This window comes from Petromyzon marinus, chromosome 5, assembly GCF_048934315.1.
Source record: "Petromyzon marinus isolate PM22_M1 ecotype Great Lakes invasive population chromosome 5, UKy_Petmar_22M1.pri1.0, whole genome shotgun sequence".
Lineage (NCBI taxonomy): Eukaryota > Metazoa > Chordata > Hyperoartia > Petromyzontiformes > Petromyzontidae > Petromyzon > Petromyzon marinus.
The window spans coordinates 14,095,191-14,115,993 of NC_133671.1; the positions used below are offsets into that span (position 1 = coordinate 14,095,191).

General features: G+C 49.9%; 1 protein-coding gene across 5 annotated transcripts in view; it reads left to right on the forward strand.

Moving 5' to 3' along the window:
• The window catches only part of LOC116939092 (acetyl-CoA carboxylase-like), a 99,092-nt gene that overhangs the window by 40,407 nt on the left and 37,882 nt on the right, over positions 1-20,803 (forward strand). For 4 of the 5 annotated variants that reach the window (XM_032947037.2, XM_032947041.2, XM_032947040.2 and 1 more), the window contains 20 exons: positions 773-854; positions 1,068-1,213; positions 2,892-3,042; positions 3,690-3,824; positions 4,904-5,050; positions 5,936-6,124; positions 6,534-6,634; positions 6,876-6,964; positions 8,064-8,188; positions 9,826-9,939; positions 10,183-10,296; positions 12,006-12,095; positions 13,407-13,525; positions 15,412-15,438; positions 16,159-16,308; positions 17,007-17,106; positions 18,585-18,692; positions 18,931-18,987; positions 19,383-19,424; positions 20,056-20,271. In XM_032947037.2, the coding sequence (XP_032802928.2) occupies positions 773-854; positions 1,068-1,213; positions 2,892-3,042; positions 3,690-3,824; positions 4,904-5,050; positions 5,936-6,124; positions 6,534-6,634; positions 6,876-6,964; positions 8,064-8,188; positions 9,826-9,939; positions 10,183-10,296; positions 12,006-12,095; positions 13,407-13,525; positions 15,412-15,438; positions 16,159-16,308; positions 17,007-17,106; positions 18,585-18,692; positions 18,931-18,987; positions 19,383-19,424; positions 20,056-20,271 (2,302 nt within the window). The remainder of the gene's footprint in view (positions 1-772; positions 855-1,067; positions 1,214-2,891; positions 3,043-3,689; positions 3,825-4,903; positions 5,051-5,935; positions 6,125-6,533; positions 6,635-6,875; positions 6,965-8,063; positions 8,189-9,825; positions 9,940-10,182; positions 10,297-12,005; positions 12,096-13,406; positions 13,526-15,411; positions 15,439-16,158; positions 16,309-17,006; positions 17,107-18,584; positions 18,693-18,930; positions 18,988-19,382; positions 19,425-20,055; positions 20,272-20,803) is intronic. The other variant, XM_032947038.2, reaches the window with a different exon arrangement.

Sequence of the window (20,803 nt, forward strand, 5' to 3'; positions counted from 1 at the left end):
CTCAGGTAGCCTCCCGCAAATGGTTTTGTATTTACACACGAACAGCGGGCCCTGTGTGGAAGGTAACGAGAAATTTCAGCTCTCATTTGTGGGACCTCTTCTCTGCGTTGACCCTCTTTCTACTTCGATCTTTGCTTTGTTTTTGTGGAAAACAAAAACAAAGATCCCCATCTCTTGAAGATTCTGTTTAACATTCCCAAGTTTACCGGATGCACATCTGTAATTCATTGCCTACGAGGCAAGGGTTTGTAGATCACGCAAGACTTTAAATACACATATGCTCTAGGTTGAGAGGTAACCAGTTGATGGCAGGACAGCAAATATATTTAATCCATCTATGCTGGCCTTTGAATGTAATTCCCTTGCGTGTGCGATTTTTCGCTGGATTCTCCGGTTTCTCTCCACATGCCAAACTATCACGAATGAAATTGACATGTAGGATCTGAAAAAAAATATCTTCATGCCACTGTCTAAGACCACGTGTCGGTGTACTCTGAAGGATGTGTAAGTCCTGCTGATTAGTGGAATCTGCCAATACATGAGATTGTGTCGGTGTACTGTGAGCGTATGGTAATTCCTGCTGACGAGCGATGGGTTTATTACATCGCAGGAGCGACAGCGGTGGTGGTTGTGGCGGCGGCTTGGGGAGGCCTCCACGTAGCAGTGGACTGAGCATGCTTGATGATAACGAGCGATGGGGGTGGCTTACCGTGAGACGTAGTGTCCCAGGTACTGTGAGCCTGACGAGTGATGAGCGCCGCGTGCCATGCAGGGGACAGGTGCTGCCGGCGCACACCTTCTCCAACACGATCCCCGTGGAGCTCATTTACGATGGGGTCAAGTACGCGCTGCAGGTGAGGAGCAAGGCCACACCCTCTACCCCCCTCTACCCACCCCCCCCCCACCCACCCATACTCCTCCCACCCTTTGATTCGTTGTTTTTTTTCTGAAACAAGTGTTACACAGATCCCGGTTGTTTTCAATGGCGGCATTTACCAAAAATAGAAACGGAACGGTTGGCGGATTCGCCGATTTAAATTATTGCGGGTCTGATATTGCGGCTGCAGGTCTCCCGGCAGTCCCCCACGACGTACGTGATCATCATGAACGGCTCATCCGTCGAGGTGGACGCCCACCGGCTGAGCGACGGCGGCCTCCTCCTGTCCTACGCGGGCAGCAGCCACACCACCTACATGAAGGAGGAGATCGGCAGGTCCGTCTCAAGCGAGCGATCGATCGATCGATGTTTGTTCTTTGCGCGGGAAAGTCCCGTGTCGCCGCTTACCCCTGCTCGGTTGCAAGGGAGATCCGCGGTGCCATTTTCCACGGAGCCACAGCATCAAAGTGATTCGTGCGGAAGAGCAGGCAGCAAAAGAGCAGACCGCGTCAGGGGTGCAGGCAGTTTGGGGCTACCATTGCGAATAATTTGTTTGGTCTAAGCGTTTTGATAAATCAGCACTTCGCTAAGTCGGCGGCCGCCACTTAAGCTCTATCCCTTACTTTGAAAGCTTTACGGACCAATTGACGTACCGATGCATTTGTTTAATTATAAATGCGTTTTTATTTAATTTAAAATAAAAATAAACGTAAATAAATGTCTACTAAAAAAAAATCCTTCCAATTGTGCTGTTGGCAAGATGTAGTGAGACAATTAGTCCATCGGAACTTCTGTTGACGAGCAACAAAATGAGTCTGGTGATGCACGCATGTGTTTGCGTAGGTGCTCACTAACAGCACTTTCCCCAACAGTCTGTTAAGGCTGTACGTGGGTTCTATGTCTTTCGACCTCCTTTGCCAGTACCAAAATGTAATAATAGGGTTTTTCCCCTTTTTTTTCTGGCAACAAAACTGAAACCTTTTTTTACGAGGATTCATGTCTGCATTAACCACAATACCTGCAGTCAAAATGCAAAAAAAAAACACACTGATAATATATGCATTGTCCTTGAAACTGATTGGTCCACACCAGAGACCGCTTCCTTTTGAGCCTCGTCTCAATTGGTGCTAGACAAGAGGACGCCAAAAGGCGTACAGCTCAAAGACAATGCACTATCAAAGTAATGAGGGCTCGGTGGTGAGCACCTACATCATTAGATCTCCTTTTCCAGTACCAAAATGTAATAATAGGGTTTTCCCATGTTTTCTGGCAGCAAAACTGAAACCTTTTTACAAGGATTCATGTCTGCATTAACCACAATACCTGCAGTCAAAATGCAAACAAAAACATACTATGATAATATATACATTGTCCAGGGACGTCTTTCTTTTGAGCCTCGACTCGTACTCGTACGCCTTTTGGCGTCATCTGGTTGAGCACCAATTGGGTCGTGGCTCAAAAGAAAGCCGTCCCTTGGTGTGGACCAATCAGTTTCAAGGACAATGCATCATATATTATCATAGATATGTTTTTGTTTGCATTTTGACTGCAGGTATTGTGGTTAATGCAGACATGAATCCTTGCAAAAAGGTTTCAGTTTTGTTGCCAGAAACAAGGGGAAAACCCCTATTATTATTCTATGTTTGTGTTTGTGTAGCAAGGAGCGGTGGCACAACGGTTAGCGCTCTCTGCTATATACCGGCGACCCGACTTCGATGCTTGCTCACAGCAAACACCAGTGGCGATAATCTGCACTGGTCCTGGGCCTCCCCGTGTCTGACTCGGCCTCAAATAATTAACTGGTGTCGTGCGTAAACATCGCCACGAGGGAGACCAAGGCGGCAGGACTTGGTGGTGGCCACGCCACCGCTTCTTGTGCCGTGCCGTCCTTCATAAATGCTCGCGAACGGCACTTGCCCCGGCGGTCTGTTACAGTTTCATGGGGGGGGGGGGGGGTGATCTTTGTGTGCGTGTGAAATTTTTCCTGATCTGGAACACGGGGACGCGACGACAGATTCCGCGTGACCATCGGGAACAAGACGTGCGTGTTTGAGAAGGAGAACGACCCGTCCGTGCTAAGGGCGCCCTCCGCTGGAAAGCTCATGCACTACTTGCTGGAGGACGGGGGCCATGCCATCGCTGGGCAATGCTACGCCGAGATGGAGGTGTGTGTGTTAGTGGGGAGCAGCGGTATAGTGGTTAGCACACTGCGCGTACGTATGAACCTGGCCCATCCGAGTCCGATTCCCACTCATGGCCACTAATACCAGTGAGGATAATTATCTGTTCTGGTCCTGAGCGTCACCGAGGTCTATTCGGTCTCGCTTGAGTGCCTGGTGCGGTGTGTATTTATCGCCACTGAAGATACTGAGGCGGTCGGGCGTGGTGCTGGCCACCCACCCCCTTGTGTGCCATGCCGGCCTTCATAGGTGCTTGCTTACAGCACTTGCCCAAAATTTTTGTTGAGGCTATTGAAGGGGGATCTTTGTCTTTGTTAATGGGGAGTGGTAGTGTCATGGTTAGCACGCTACGCTACGAACCCGGCGACCAGAGTTGGATGGCGAATATGTGAACCGGTCCTGGGCCTCGGCTAGGTCGACTCAACCTTAAGTATGTGCCTGGTGCGCTGTGTAAACATTGGCTTTGGGGAGACAAAAGCGACCAGGCGTGGTGTTGGCCACCCACCCCCTCATGAGCCTTGCCGGCTTTCCATGGAGCTCGCTAACAGCACTTGCCCCAACATTCTGCTAACGGCTCTACGGGGGGGGGGGTGCTTTGGGGGAATCTTTGTCTCTTTGTGTGCCGTGGGCAGGTGATGAAGATGGTAATGACGCTGACGGTGCCCCAGGGCGGCTGCGTGCACCATGTGAAGCGCCCGGGCACAGTGCTCGAGGTCGGCTGTGTGGTGGCCCGGCTGCAGCTCGACAATCCCTCCAGCGTCCCCCAGGTGTCCCGACATCGCACAACAACACCGACAACAGCGACAATGCCCGTTTGCAGGCCGGTGCAGCGAGAGCACTTTGTGCCAGACGGTGACAGCTGCCACTGGGGGGGGGGAGGGGGGGGTCTCGGCTTTGGCCATAGACGGCCGTGGGTCAATAGAACAGTTGAGATGACATGCGATGTAAAGCGTTTTGAGTTGTTGAGGCATTTAAGCGCCCTGTCAGTGCCAGTACAATATTCGTAATCGGTAGCAGTTTGGAGGCATCCTGGGTGGTTTACGCGTCAGAGCACCGAGCTGCCGCTGCTGAGATCCTGGGTGTGGATCTGGGGTTCACCAACCCGAGGCCACATTCAGGGGTCCGTCATAGTTATGGAACGATGGATTGATTTGTTGATTCGAATGGTGTGTGTAATAACTTATTAGTATTATGTTCTTATCATATGCTACGGTTACATTTTGACTCGTGAAGCAAACATCTGTACACTGACCAAGGCCAAATGAATCGGGAAGTGAACAAGAAAAAGCATGTCCCCAAATGGTGGGAATTAATTGCGTTTGCTGGGAGGTCCTCGTGTGACCTCTGCGATGGGAACCACGGCTGCCGAGGCAGCAAGGACCGACAAGGCCTGGACGGACGACATGAGCAGCTGGGCATTGTGCTGAAACTGGTTACCTCGGTTTGATTACCGGTGACGGTTAATTTCAGTGGCGAGTGATGTTTGAAGCAGTCCTGGACAACCCTGCCAAGGTCAACTCGACCTTACATAAGCAATGTGGTGTATGAATCTTTGCAGTGGGGAGACAAAAGTGGGTTGGATATGGTGCTGGTCACACCGCCACTTCGTGTGCCATGCCAGCCGTAATGGACGCTTGCTTGCAAGCCCTTGCTCCCGGGGACAGTCTGTCTCAGACATGGGGTCAGTTATAACTCCAATTACAGAAGCATTGTTAGCTGAAATTACCACGGTACAATTTTTGCCATTTGAAATGACACAATTATAATTGTATCTGACCGTGGATCTGGGGTGGTGTGTGCCTCTTTGGTGACAAGTTTTGTTTCTGTGCGTGTGGGCCCCTCTCAGGCCGAGCTGTGCGTGAGCCTGCTCCCGCAACAGCAGTCGCTGCCCCTGAGAGGAGGCAAGCAGCACCAGGTTTACCACACCATCCTGGAGAACCTCCTCAACGTCATGCACGGCTACTGCCTACCTGAGCCGTTCTTCAGCTCCAAGGTTTGTTCGCCTGTCGGGTGGCATGAGTTCCACCTCGCCTGGCATACGGGAGGTCGTGGGTTCCATTCCGACCCTGGCACCTGCGTGCTTGGAGTTTGCACGTTCTCCCTGTGGTCGCGTGGAATTTTTTTCCGGGTCCTCTGGTTTCTCCCTCCACAATGGCTGCTATAAATTTGCACGCGATAAGCCGCTTCGTTGAGCTATCATTTGTGGCCCCATCGCTTCTGAAAAAAAGCTAATAGCTCGGTGGACCTGGTAAAATAAAAAAATATTTTGTTTGTTCATCAACTTATACCATGATTCAATGTTTTTGTGAGATTGGCTGTTTTTTCTTTGCCAATCCGCGGTTGGATCGGAGAGCAAAATTGCAAGCTCGAGAAATCGTTTTGACTGTTAGGAACGGTTTGTGGGCTCGGGCAGGACACGTCGCTCAGGGCGGGAGGGGGCGATGGCCGGTGGACGAGACTATTGATGGGTTGGCAGCCATTTTTATACCGTACGATACAATATACACATTTCCACAATGTGGGTATTCATAACAGAGGTTTTTTTTGGGTTAGATCGCGTAAATATATAAATGTGTCGTTAAACCCGCCACCACCCGACACGGCCAGTTAGTAAGATTTGTCACGTAAACAAAACGTGCCAATTTGTTACTAGTACAGCACACCGGTGTGATGGAGAGTAAACCCACAATATTTACAATTCGAGCACGACCTTTCGCCAGTAAATCCATTGTAATTTATATGCATACTTTCACCCCCCCCCCTCCCCGGCACTTCGTACCTGATTTACTCACAAGTGACGACACCACTGCAATTTACTCTCCAACACACCGGTGTGCCGTACTGGTGTTGACGCTCGTGTGCTCGCGTGCGCGAGCAGGTGAAGGGCTGGGTGGAGGTGCTGATGATGACCCTGAGGGACCCTTCCCTGCCACTGCTGGAGCTCCAGGAGCTCATGACGAGCATCGCCGGGCGCATCCCCTCGCCGGTGGAGAATGCCATCCGCCGGGAGATGGCGCAGTACGCCAGCAACATCACCTCGGTGCTCTGCCAGTTCCCCAGCCAGCAGGTGCCACATCGCCGCTCACTTTGTTCAGTTTGCCGGGGCGGATGGGGAGGGGGTGGATGGGAGGGGTGGGCGGAGGGTGGGGGTGAACGGAGCGGGGGGGAGGGGCGGGGGGTGTATTGGGGTGGATGGGGTTGGGGTGGAGCAATCGTCGGTGCCGTTGCTCAATTTCTTCTCGAACGTAGTTTCTTTTGCTCAAACCATTCTTCAGTTGCTTTTGCTCTGATTTCTATTTGCTTAATTGGTGTACTCCACTTAGTTTTTACCTTTAGGCTTTTGCAAATCTGATGACGCAGGTCGCCCTTTGCAAACGAGACTACATCCTTGTCTTACGAGTCCTCGCCCGGTTTAAATAAAACAAACTTGACGCCTTTTCTTGTTGCGTGCGCCTCTATTCTGCCGACGGCGGCAGATCGCCAACACCCTGGACAGCCACGCGGCGACGCTGCAGCGCAAAGCCGACCGGGAGGTCTTCTTCATGAACGTGCAGGGCATCCTGGTCCTGGTCCAGCGGTAGGCACACCTGGGCACAAGCGCCACTCTTACTTCCCCCCGCAGCTCCCATTTAGTGCGGTCGGCTACGTACGGTGCGATAGAAGTTCAACATACATACACGCGTACGAAGGTAGCCAGGCGTGGCAAGAGACACACCACCACCCCCTCCGAGCACTGTGCCCGACTTCATCGGCGCTCGCTGGCAGTACTATTGTACAGCTGAATGGGGGGGTCGGGGGAATCTCTTCCGCTCTAACAGGTATCGCAGTGGCACCCGGGGCCACATGAAGACAGTGCTGCTGGACCTGCTGCGCGAGTATCTCAAGGTGGAGACCCAGTTTCAGCAAGGTGCCCTCTCGCATGATCACAAGTCCGCGAGGACTCTCTCTCTCTGCTGCCCCCGTAGTCTGGGACCCTCTTGTCCCAGCCATCCGTGCCGTCGATTCCCTGCTCCTTTTCAAGGCCTAGGGCGTTTTTTATTTTTCCCCACTGCCTATGACTGCCTCAACTTGGTGGTGGTGGCACAGCAATTTGGCACAGTAGGGGAAACAGGTGGTGCATCAGCCCGTCATGGCACCTGGGTCTGTCTCGTGACATGCTGGCAGTGGGCGTTCGACACTTCACTTGGCCTTAAAGTGCACATAGCCTGGCACAAGCGCCGTGGTGATGTCACCGCCAGTTAGTGGCGAATGGCGGTTGTTGTTGTTGTTGGCACAGTGGTTAGCCTACTGTGCTATGGAACTGGAAACCCGGGTTTAATTTTGAGCCGCGTCTGATATCGGTTGAGAGTGATATCTGAACCAGTCCTGGGCCCCAGCTTCTCCAACCCACGCTCGCCAGCATTGTGAAATGTGGTTAAACAAACTCTTGTGGCTAATCGGAGGGCTAATGTCGCTCCTCTTTCCTCCCTGCCCTGCTTCTGCCCACCCCCCCCCCTTATATGACACCACACATGTTTAGGAAAGGTCCCAGAAATCTCAACACAATTTTACGGCAAACACAATGTAACCATATTCTTGGTTCTTTCGGTAAAGTCACGTAGAAGGGAAACAATAAAATAATAAAAATATAAAACAATAAAATTATCACGACGTTTCGACTGCAACACAAGCAATCATCATCAGGTGTGAAAACCACAACAAGAAAATTTGATGATGATCGCTTGTGTTGCAGTCGAAACGTCGCCAGACTTTTATTGTTTTATATATTTGTATTATTTTATTGTTTCCCCTTCCACGCGACTTTACCGAAAGAACCAAGAACACGAATCCCTGCAGTCACGAAAGCTTTAAATCAAAATGCAATGTAACCAATTTCCCTTTTGCTACAATTTCATCTGCGCGGCCTTGTTACTGTTGCGTGGGGTTTAAATAGCTCGTCGTTTGTCATCGAGTGGCGAGCAAAAATCTCGGAGTGCGTCTATTGACCATTAACTTGTCTGTCACAGGGCACTATGACAAGTGCGTGATTGCTCTGCGGGAGACGCACAAGGGAGACATGACGTCGGTGCTCAAGCTCATCTTTTCGCATGCTCAAGTGGCCAAGAAGAACATCCTGGTCACAATGCTCATTGTGAGTTGCCCTTGCGACTGGTCCCTTGTTTGTGGCGGCGCCAAGTTCGGCGCCAACGGTGTTACGGGCGCGCCCGTGGCTGTAGACCTGAACAACGCTGAGGCATAAGCCGTCACGTGAACTCCGGTCATCCTCGCAGCGGTTGTCCTTCTCCCGCAACTCCGATTAGCACGGTTGGCTACGTACGGCGCAAAAGAAGTTCATCATACATAAGCGGTGACCTGGTGCGTGGATGACAATGGAAATTCGTAAAAATATGGCCTCGGTGCCAACGCGAATTGATATTGTTGCCAAGGCGACTTGCTCACAGTGTGCAAGCAATTGTTTTTGCAGACTTTATCGTAAGAATGACAAAGAACATATTTTTTTAAGGATAAAATGTTGTTTGTTCTGTTTCAGAAAAAAATGCTTAAGTTAATAGAACGAATTGATAAAATCCCGTTTAGTGCTTACCTTTTGGATTTTCCATGACCAAATTTCCCGAGCGGGAATGAGAAACCACAAGTGGAGAATTTTTATTTCGTAGTTTTTTCACGCTTACTGTACATACAGCATAGTGTAATGGGATGTAGTCTTTACCAGCCTGCGCTAAGCAGCATGGTGAAGTATGGTCAAACAACCTCCATTCGTGACAAGGGGTAGTGAGGCCTTTATTCACTCGTGTATTTTAATAGGATTGTGAATTATATTCTTGGGTCTTTCAGTAAAGCCACGTAGATAGATCAGCTAATAAAAAATAATAAAAATAATAATGACAACAATTTTGATTTAAAGCTTTCGTGACTGCAGGGATTCATATTCTTGGTTCTTTCGGTAAAGTCACGTAGAAGGGAAACAATAAAATAATTCAAATATAAAACAATAAAATTATCACGACGTTTCGACTGCAACACAAGCAATCATCATCAGGTGTGAAAGCCACAGCAAGATGATGTTTGCTTGTGTTGCAGTCGAAACGTCGTGAGAATTTTATTGTTCTATATTTTTATTATTTAATTGTTTCCCTTCTACGTGACTTTACCGAAAGAACCAAGAATATCAATAACAATATCACAATTTTTAATTATTTGATCTATCTAATTTGCAGTTTGACAAATCGCCTGAAATGTGCCCGATCTCGTCCGCTCCCCGGAGCGAAGCAGAGTTGAGCCTGGACAGTGCCTGGATGGGTGACCACCAAGCACGTGGGGCTGTGCTACACGGCAGTCAGAAGAGGTGCAGGGCAGTGAAATCCATCGTTGCGCTGTACTTGCATTCTCTCACGATGCTAGTGTGCACCGACATGCACTGACCAGTGTGGTGAAGTCTGGTCAAGTGACCCCCGCGACTCGCGTGGCTGTGGGGGTGGCCCTCGTCCACGAGTGTGGACGGACGTGCGCATTCACAGCTTGAGAACTGTGTCTTCGTGCGTCTTAAAATGTCAAGTGAACCCGCGAAACGTCTCGCTTGAAGGAATGTGTTCACGCTTGCCCCTGTTCGCCACAGTGTGGTATCAGGAGGCATGAGATGAAGGGTCAAATGAGTTTGACCTCTGGGTCTCGCAGCCACTGTTGCGAGGTTTCACGAGCCGGCGGAATGAGCCGTGTCGCTTTTTTGTCGTTTGTCCTCTCCGCCTCAATGCGCCCGCCTTTGTTTAGGACCAGCTGTGTGGCCGAGACCCGACGCTGACGGAGGAGCTCACCAACATCCTCAACGAGCTCACGCAGCTCAACAAGACCACCAATGCTCGCGTTGCGCTACGCGCCCGACAGGTGCCGCTCGGCCGACTGCCTCGTTCTCTCTCCAAAATGCACGTGCCCCGCCGCTGCTTCTCCCCGCGGCGGCTTGATGAGCCGATGCGCACACACTCGCAACTTTTTATTGATTGCTTTCACCGCGAGCCGTTGCCCAGGTGCGGTGACGTGAGATGGTGGGGTGGGGAGTTTAACTGCAAAGAGCGGGGCGACTTTGATGCGATTTGTATCGGCGCTTCCCCTGGACCAACCGCCCCCTAGGTGCTCATTGCCTGCCACCTGCCATCCTATGAGCTGCGGCACAACCAAGTGGAGTCCATCTTCCTGTCGGCCATCGACATGTACGGCCACCAGTTCTGTCCTGAAAACCTGAAGGTGCGTGTGTGTGTGTACCTGTGTGTTCGAGCAGTTCCGGAGAGAGTGGAGAGTTTCCCATACCTGGGCAGTGTGCTTATGACTAGCTCCGGTTTGACAGCAGAGGTCTTACTCAGTCAGGCAGCATTATATTTTAATCGGCTGCATAATGCTGTGTGGAAGCTACCTGGTCTGTCATTCCGCACGAAGTTTCGAGTCTTCTCGGCCAAAGTCATGCCCTGCCTTCTCTATGCTTGTGAAACTTGGACCCCTCTGGTGGAACATCTGCGCTAGAAACATTCAGGCTGGCTTGCCTATGATCCATCCTGGGTTTAACCAGGCTGGTTTGTGTGAGGAGCTCACAAATCCTTGAAAGATCTGGACGCATCCCCATCGGTGAGCCCCTCCGGCAGGCAAGGCTGTGTTGGCTGGGTCATGTAGCCCGTATGCCCAGCCACCGCATGCCCAAGCAACTTCTATTTGGCCGCATAGAGGGGGATAAACAGGCAGGACATGGACTGGAGAGGAGGTGGACTGATGCGGTACGGGAGGATGTGGAGCTGAGTGGACGTGTCGAAGACTGGTACCAGCGGTGTCAAGATCGGCCTCTGTGGAAGAGGCTCGTGAAGGACGCTGCTGCTACTGGGGAGTTGGAGGAAGTCGCCTTCCGACAACAACTGAGGGCAGAGGAGCGACGCTCACAACAATGAGCGGAGCACTGGGCGGCTAAGATGCAGCAAGTTGGCACAGTAGTGGGTACAGCTGGTGCATCTGTCAGTCATCTTAGTCAGCCAACCCATGGCACCTGGGTCTGTCCCATTACCTCCTATCAGCGAGCCTTGGACGCTTCACGTGGCCTCAAAAGTGCACCTGGCCTGGCACAGGCGCCATGGAGACGTTACTGTCCCTTAGCGACGGATGGCGGTTGTGTTGGTAGTGGTGCCTGTGTGTCGTGGCAGTGCAGCCATTATCGTGCAGCGCTATGAGCCCGACGGCCCGAGTTAGATTCCCGCTCACGACCAACACCAGTGACGGGTTATTTTAACCGGTCCTGGGCCTCCCGTAGGTCGACTCGGCCTCACATGAGTACCTGGTGTGGTGCGAGCACCCTATGAAGGTTGTTCCAGCCTTCATAGGTGCTACTCGCTAACAGCACTTGTCCCAACAGTCTGTTAATGCTTTACGGGGGGGGGGGGGGGAATCCTTTGTCATTGTGGGTAGCAGTAAACTTTGTTTAGGCTATATGGGTGATTTTTTTTTGTCTATGTGGGGAGCAATAGTGTCGTGCTTGGCACACTTGCACCCGGAACTGGTGACCACTCCCAAGTTCGAGTCCCGGCCGTGACTAACATGAGTGGTGATGATGTGATCCAGTACAAGCCCTTGCCTAGGTTTATCTGAGCCTGAAATGGGTACCTGTTGTGGTATGTAAACATCGGCACTGGGAAGACAAAGGCGTCCAGGCGTGGTGTTGGCCACACCACCCCCAACGTGCGCCGTGCCTGCCTTAATAGGTGTTTGCTAACGGCACTTGCGGGGGGGGGGGGGGGGCGGGGATCTTTTGTGAGTGAGGATTTTCTTAAGGCACTGCCCAACTGAATTTCCAAATGTATTTATCCTCTCACGACATGATGCCTATGGCACAATGGGAATCCGCTTGAGAAAAAAGACAAAGGAGACAAAGGAACCCCGAAGAAGCTAATTTATTTAACTTTGCATCTCCCTTTCAGAAACTCATCATGTCTGAGACGTCTATCTTTGACGTGCTTCCAAACTTCTTTTATCACAGCAACCAGGTCGTCCGCATGGCTGCCCTGGAGGTGAGCTTTAAAGTGTATATATCATCATCATCATCGTCATCATCGTAATCATCTTCAACCACGGGCTATCCACTACTGGATGGTCTCCCCGTGATTTAATCTCTCACAAATCCCATGTGCCACCACACTGCATCTCTGGTGCACAAAGTTGAGTTTATGTATCTGTTATATCAGAATCAACATAAGCATCATCAGCCATGGTCTCTCCACTGTTGTATGAAGGCTTACCCGTTGCCTTCGCATCCCTCACCGTTGCTGTGTGCCCCCACAATCCACCTCTGGCACATGAGCTGATCTCATTACTCTCCATCCCTGTGGTCATCACCCTCTCGGATGCATTGCCTCATTTAACGGTCGTTCCCATCGCAAATATAGTCCATCAGCCATCATCTCTTCGAACGATTGTGTCCTGTCCCCTGTTGCTGTGTGCCCCCACAATCCATCTCTGGCACATGAGCTGATCTCAATACTCTCCATCTCTGTGGTCATCACCCTCTCGGATGCATTCCCTCATTTAGCGGTCGTTCCCATCGCAAATATAGTCCATCAGCCATCATCTCTTCCAGCGATTGTGTCCTGTCCCCTGTTGCTGTGTGCCCCCACAATCCATCTCTGGCACATGAGCTGATCTCATTACTCTCCATCTCTGTGGTCATCACCCTCTCGGATGCATTCCCTCATTTAACGGTCGTTCCCATCGCAAATATAGTCCATCAGCCATCATCTCTTCGAGCGATTGTGTCCTGTCCCCACCCATGAATGTGATGTGTACAATGTGTTTGTTCTCTGATCCACATTCCTCTTTCTGTCTTTTAGTGTATTTTTACGACTGTTGTTATTACGTTAGTTTATCTTGGGAAACCTCACCGAGTCTCATTACCTTTTTCCATGAGGGTCCTGCCAAATTTACGCATTTTGGGGGTGGGGTGGGGCGATGATTTCAATGTTTTAATCCCAATTGAATCATTGTAATGTATCGTTATAACAAATTTGGACGATTACATCAGAACGCAGTAGCGTAATCTGGTGAAGGACAACGCAAAATCTTTAACGTCCACTCTGAAGCAGATGTCACGTAGTATTCCACGGTTCATGCACAGACGGTAGTAACCTGGGCGGCCACTGGATTTTGAACCGTCAGCCGTCTGCGACAAGTGGCGAAACTTGCTGCCGCTGGGCCACGTCAGCGTAATGGACCTACTCAGGGGGCCCTATTTAATAATTACCACGTTACAATATAAATCCACATTCTATTGCGTTGTAAGTATGGCGGTGGGCGAGCGAGTGATTGGTGTTTGCTGTTTGGCATAGGTGTACGTGCGGCGGGCGTACATCGCCTACGAGCTCAACAGCCTTCAGCACCACCAGCTGAAGGACAGCTCCTGCATTGTGGAGTTTCAGTTTATGCTGCCCTCCTCTCACCCCAACAGGTCCTCAGCACTGAATAATTGTCCTGTGTTTACTCAAGGGTGCCACGCAGTCGAGATGTTAGCTACTACCTCGCCTGGTATGCAGCAGGCCGTGGGTTCGATCCCGACCCCGACGCCTGCATATTTGGAGTTTTCATGTTCTCCCTGTGATCACGTGGATTTTCTACGGGTCCTCTGATTTTCCCCTCCACATTTAGAAATGTGTTTAGAGTGTTTGATTGCTATACATTTCCACGTGATGATAAGGCACTTTGTTGAGCTATCATTTGTAGCCAGGTCGCTTCTGAAAAAGAGACAGCTCAGTGGGCCTTACCTGGTAAAATAATAAACTAAAAATGTACACTATTTTATTTATTTATCAACTAAAAATAGTTTAAATTTTGATTTAAAGCTTTCGTGACTGCAGGGATTCATATTCTTGGTTCTTTCGGTAAAGTCACGTAGAAGGGAAACAATAAATTATAAAAATATAAAACAATAAAATTCTCACGACGTTTCGACTGCAACACAAGCAAGCATCATCAGGTGTGAAAACCACTGCGGTGGCTTATCATTACGTGGAAATGTATAGCAATCAAACACTCTAAACACATTTCTAAATGTGGAGGGGAAAAACAGAGGACCCGTGGAAAATCCACGCGATCACAGGGAGAACATGAAAAATATACAGGCTGTGGTTTTCACACCTGATGATGATTGCTTGTGTTGCAGTCGAAACGTTGTGAGAATTTTATTGTTTTATATTTTTATTATTGTTTCCCTTCTACGTGACTTTACCGAAAGAACCAAAAATTGTTTAGTTTAAATTTCTAGTTGATAAAATAAAAATTGTTTATAGTTTACTCTCTTTTACTGCAAGAGGCCCAGCCCTGCAGTTGCTCGCTCACACCACTGCTGGTGGTAGGGCATCCACATGAGACGCCACTAAAGGGCCCCTCTTTAAGGTATTTGGTCTACTCTTTCACACTGGTCAGATGTCTTGGAAGAGGTGGGGGTACCCGCATTTTACCCCACCACAAGAGCAACTAATTGTGGGGGTAGTCGATGTGTCAACTCCTAGTTATGCCTGGTAAAGTAGTAATTTGTGTTCTAGTAATCTGAGGATGCGGTTGATGTGCTTGGCAATACAGCTTTAAAACGGTTTTTATCCTCAATTTACCCGCGAAACATGCATCACCATGAATTTCCATCCCATTGAGTATAAAGTGGTGTGCAGACCGTCACTGCTGAGTTGTTACTAAATGCATTCTTTTAAATGTACTGTAATTCCCTTCTATCTCTCCTGCTCTGTAATGACACCCTGTGGGTTTTGTTGTTAGGGTTGTGCATGTTCATCTTCACAAATCTAAGGGCAACTATTTCTTGCAGCGAGTACTGGGGGTGGGGGGGGGGGATACAGGTGCGGCAATAGCGGAGCAGCTGGATGGGGACAAAAGCTTTCAGCTTGATGGGGGTGAAAAAAAAATCCCCGGGTAAACACGGTCGTTCTGCACAATTGGTACCCTGCGCCAGACACAGGGGAAATGCGCGAGCGCGTAAGCCCTTTGACGTCGGGAACAAATAGGAGCACGCCGGTCGTACTCTCATTAAACGTTTTTAAATTTAAAGACATACTTGCATAGCCGTAAGCTACCGCTCGTAGCAATTGACTGTTAAGGTAATTGGACTCATCGGCGTAACAAATCGTGGACCTGCTGCGCGTACGCAAAGGTTTATTTTATTGTAGAAGACATTGTGCCCTTTCAGGGGTTGTCTCTGCTATCTGAAGCTCTGACACGAACACTTTCCCCGCACCCGTTGACTCTTGCTGCTGGAAATATCCTGTCTCTGTGTTTTACCCTTTTTTGCTCGTCCCATCTTCCCGTCTGCCTGTCTCTTGCTTCCAGAGGGAGCAGTGCCTGCAAGCATGGCAGGTATTGGTCTCATCCCTCAATGTGCACGTCTGGAGCAACGCAGACCGATTGAACTCAAACGCACCTCGACCTAATGCCCAAAAACACCCAAGCCCCTCGCATGCGTTTTCCTGGTTGTACCGCGTAATGTTTGGCATGATGTCCAATGTTTCACTCCCACGTGCTCGTGAAGAAGCTCACAGCACGTGGAGAGATACGTCGGACATTGTGCTGAACAGTACACGGTACTACCCAAAAACACTTTGTGGAGTGATCCAGCACAACCGCGAAAAAACTCCACACTTGGCCAAGCCTCTATTGTGAATGACTGCTGGCCGGCTACTTCTTCTTTAGAAGCTCATTTCACTTGGTGGTGTTGCACACGGGTTATGCCAGTGATTGGATGGTGTATGCCTTTGAGTTCAGATCAAGGCGTCGTTCGTTGAAAAAGAAGCCTAAAGCTTTTGCCTATATAGAACGAGTACACTGCTTTCATTGCTCCATTGAAATAACGGACTAAGGCATTTGGCAGTTGTATTGACGGAGATAATTCCCCTGTTTTTGCAAATACGAATCGCTTAATAAGCTGTAAAGCGCTGTCTCCGCTGTGCCGGACATCACCGCAAGTTGGTCGATTGCGTTGACGCACACGGCTCGGGTCCACGCGCGCTGCATTTTTCCCGAGCCGCAGTGCGCCGTGCATCGTGAGCGCGTGGAGCGACCCTCTCGCCTTATCCGCAGGATGTCGGCCATCGCCGCCAACCAGTCGCACTACACGGACGTGATCCGCACTGTGGGCTCTCAGGAGGTCATCACCGACGCGTCCTACACGCCGCCCTGCCAACGCATGGGCGCCATGCTGGCCTTTGACAACTTGGATCAACTCGTGCAGTGAGCGCTGAGCGCAGTCGAAGGGGGCGGCCTTTAGTTGTGACCATCTGTGACAGCGGAGAGGCATGGGGCCCTGGGGCAAGCAATGGAATGGGGTCACCTGTCCACCCCCCCCCCCACCACCACCCCCCTAAGTAGCTCAGCACCTGGGCCCATCTGAACCGTGGGCTCTCATGTAGTTCAACCGCCTGCATGCTTGATAGCTACACCGCTGATCTTTGATGAGCCTTTTTAGATTATAAGGGTCTGGTGTACAGCAGGACTAAGCAGAAACTGCCTTCGATTAGAAAGAGCCAAAAGGTATAATCGTTTTGGGGCGAGTTATTTTTTTACATCCAATTATCATCAAGATGTGTTATCCACTTACATGTGAACTAGATTCTAAGGATCCTTTTTGTTTTACAATGGTCGTCTGGTGCAGTGTGCATGCCAAATTAGAGGGGCACATCCGTTGCAAATATGTTGCAGCGTGAAAATAATTATTGTCTTGAGATGGCATATTTAACATGTTGATAAAAAACTATATAAATATAATTGGTACGAACAAATCAATGTCTTGCTTTATGCAGAGGACACAAATGCATCTTTTGTATGTCGGCTGTAAATTCCCTTTCACGTGGATTTTAAACAAAATATTCCGCGATCCTTAACTTGACGAGCTGCGTTTTCACACGTTGGGTGTTCATCTTGCATTCCAGGAACTTCGACGAAGTGCTGCAGTGCTTTTCCAACTGGCCGTCCGAAGGATCTTCGTTGACAGATGCTGGCTGCAGCACACTCTACCACGACGACAGCAAAGTGAGGTTTTGATTGTAATAATAATGATCATGATGCCCTTAATTTAATAGGAATGTTTATTTTTTTATAATCTAGAATTTCTAACGTGCACAGTTTTTCGATCTCTCTCGGAGAGAGACTGAATCAGAGGTGTGGGAAGCTACAGCTGGGCCGGAAGGTAACCAGGACTGTTGCCGAGAATTGCCCAAGCTTTGTTGTTGCCCTGCATTTGGGTGTTTCACCAACTCCATTTACGAGCGTTAATATAAACGTAGGATAAAACTTGCAGGATCTAGAGAAAAACCATGGATGCGAGGAGGCGTAACACTCATCCCTCAGTTTCTGTACTGCCGTATCTTGTGAAGCCAGGAGATGGAGACCTCGGCACCCATCATTTGGGATTTTCACGAATTTATGTGAGCCACCAATCCCCGCCTCCACAGTACCGGCCTACAAGGCTGTGCGCCACCGGTGCCTGGCTTACCCAGGAAAGCCTCGATGAGCCTCACTGCACTTTTTCAGGAGGGCCCTGCTTTGGGACGTTTGTCCAGTTCCATTGAGCTGTGCTCGGATTCACGTGGAAGGAATGCCGGACATCCAGAGAAAATCGGAACACAAGCGGCCATCGCCCACAGCACCACACAGACGGAGAGTCAATCCACAGATGGACCAAATTCGTGGAATCTATTTGTAGACTGAGCCCATTTCTGTTGCTGCCATCTACTGGACAAGTTTGCACCCTCATGCCCCAAACACCTCGTGGTCACTGGTGGTCAGCCATTCCAACACTAACCAGGCCCATCTAGGCTTTTGCCATACGAGGTCGGGCGCATTCAGAGTGATTCCATTGGATCAGTATGAAAAGAGCTCAGTTGTATGTACTCGGAGATTCCAATGAGCTGCTTGTGCAGTGACTGGCAGTGTGCTTGGTGCAATGTTGGTTGTTGCTCAATTCAGGTCGAGGAGGCCTGCATGCATTCCAAATTACCGATATATTTTTCAAGGCTGGCTTGCATCTGTGTAGAAGGGTAAAGATTCTGCCCTGCAATATTTTCCTTATGCCACTGCTGGTAGAAGAGTTGCCAGTCGAGGGAGCCCTAGAGAGCCCCCTCAAGGGGTATTTGGCCTACTCTTCCACACTGGTCAGAAATCTTGGAAGAGATGGGAGTACCTGCAATTTACCCCAACACATGCAGACTCACCGATCGACTAACTGTGGCATTTCGTGTAAATTATACACGGGAATAAATACACGTTTTTCAACAGAATCCTCTCCTCCCCAACTAAGTAAAGAATTACAGAGCATAAAAGTTTTTTCTTTTGTTATGGTAGGGTACTTTATTTGATACTTAGTTTAAAAAGCATTTATTGAGGGCGTGTGGGTGGTGGGGGAGGGCGTACGTGCAAGGCATCTAATTTGCGATGGAAATCAGTTGGAGCACAGTGGGGTTATTTAAAGTGAGGCGGTAATTGCCCCTTTGTGTGTCACCGCGTGTCAGGGCGTTCCAGAGGACCCCATCAACATCATCAACGTGGCCCTGTGGATGGAGGACAACGGGGTGGATGAGAGCCTGGCTGATCGCTTTCACAGACTCATCCAATCCAAGGTGAGGCCCTTTCTTCCCCCCCCCCCCCCCCCCGCTTCAACACATTGTGCGGGAATATATTTCCGCGGACACATTATACGCGTCGTTGGGTTTCCCGGTAAGTGCCCCGCGCTAAGTCTGCTTAAAGTGGGGTAATTTATTTAAACGCGGGGACCTGTAGTTTCAAAATGAGGCCCCCTAATGGTCATTAAAATCCCACATGAAGGTCTTAATCCTCCTCTCGTATTTCCTGTTTCAGAGATCCATGCTGCGTGACCACGGGATCAGGCGTCTTACCTTCCTCGTGTCACAAAAGGTAAAATAAGGGGAAATTATCGCATGGAGGATGTTGGGCGGTCCGACAGTGACTCCACTCAAAACGAATTGGCTCCTTCATGGCAACGCACACGCAGGCGCCCGGACGTCGGCGTTCGTCTTAACAGGCGCCGTCCAAATGTGGAAGAAAGTGAACGGAATTGAAATGTTGCCCACGACAAGATAGCCCGGGTATGCGCCCGATTTCGTCGCATCTCGAAAGCCAAGCAGGCTTGAACCTGGAGGCTCTCATCCAGCAGTGAAGTATGGCTATAACCCCCACGTTGCGCACGGCATTGGGAGGCCCTCATCCAGCAGCGGATTGACAATAGGGGTGTACATGTACTTGGAAAATGTTAATTTGGGGATTTTTAAACTTCGTTTTTGTCTTTCCAGAGGGAATTTCCAAAGTTCTTCACCTTCAGAGCAAGAGACAAGGTGAATTTACAGACGAGTTGTGAAATGTAATTCATGAATTCTGTCGTTATAACTGTTATTATTTTTGTTCTACCCAAGCCGTGTACATATCTGAGGAATATAAGTGCAGTCCAGAGTCACTTCAGATCATTACATGTTTCACCATGTTGCAGTCTTTTTACGAGGGCATTTTTATTATGCATTGAAGAATATTTGCAGCCATAACGGTGGTGATATCGAGAAATAATGATGATGATGATGAGACGTATGATAGCTGGTGATGATAATGAGCGGCAATGATGAGACCAGCGGCGATGATGCGCAATGTTGACCACCCATGAATGACAGTGAGCGACGATGATAGCGAGATGAGCGGTCGTGACAACGTTGATTATGACGAGCCATTCAATAGCGAGTGGTGACGATCATGAGCGATGACGAGACTAAGATGAGCAATGAGATCAAGATGAGCGATGACGAGAACGAGTGAGACGGACAGTGAGCTATGATGACCATGAGATAGACGGCAACGAGCAGCGATGATGACGATAAGAGTGAGAATGATAAAGGACAATAAATGCGTGAGCGCCACCTCACCGCATCCTCTCCCTGCTCCCACCACCGCTCTCCCTCACCCCCCCCTTACCCTCAGTTCGAGGAGGACCGTATTTACCGGCACCTGGAGCCGGCGCTCGCCTTCCAGCTGGAGCTGAACCGCATGCGAAATTTTGACCTGCGAGCCATGCACTGCGCCAACCACCGCATGCAGCTCTACCTGGGCTCCGCGCGTGTCGAGGAGGGGGCAGAGGTCACGGACCACCGCTTCTTCGTGCGCGCCATCATGCGCCACTCCGACCTCGTCACCAAGGTGAGCGGCCCGGTGCGGGTAGTGCCGGGCCCGGCGCAGGTAGTGCCGTGCCTGGCGCGTGCAGTGCCGTGCCCGGCGTGTGCCGGTGTGTACTGTGCCGTGCCCGGCGCGTGCCGTGCGAGCGTGTGCAGTGTGCTGTGTGTGCAGTGCCGTACCGGTCGCGGGTCGGATCGGCCCCTGTTTTTTCCCCCCCCCTTGACTTCATCCGATTACAAATTAGATTTGTAAAGTACCTCAATATAATGAAAAGCAAAATGGCATCATGTCCAAAGAAGAAAGGTCTTAAGGGGTGTGTTATTACCTGCTAAGACGTACGGATCGCAAGCACAGACATGGATAAAGAATGGTATACACATCTGTAAAGTGTGCAAAGGGAGTGCTCGCTTAGAATTCAACTGAGAGATAGAGGAACATATGGACGATAGAACATATGCAAGTTCGCAACATCATATTCACTCTTGATTTGAAGCTTTTTCGTGACTGCAGGAATCCATACTCTTTGGTTCTTTCGGTAAAGTCACGTAGGTAGAAA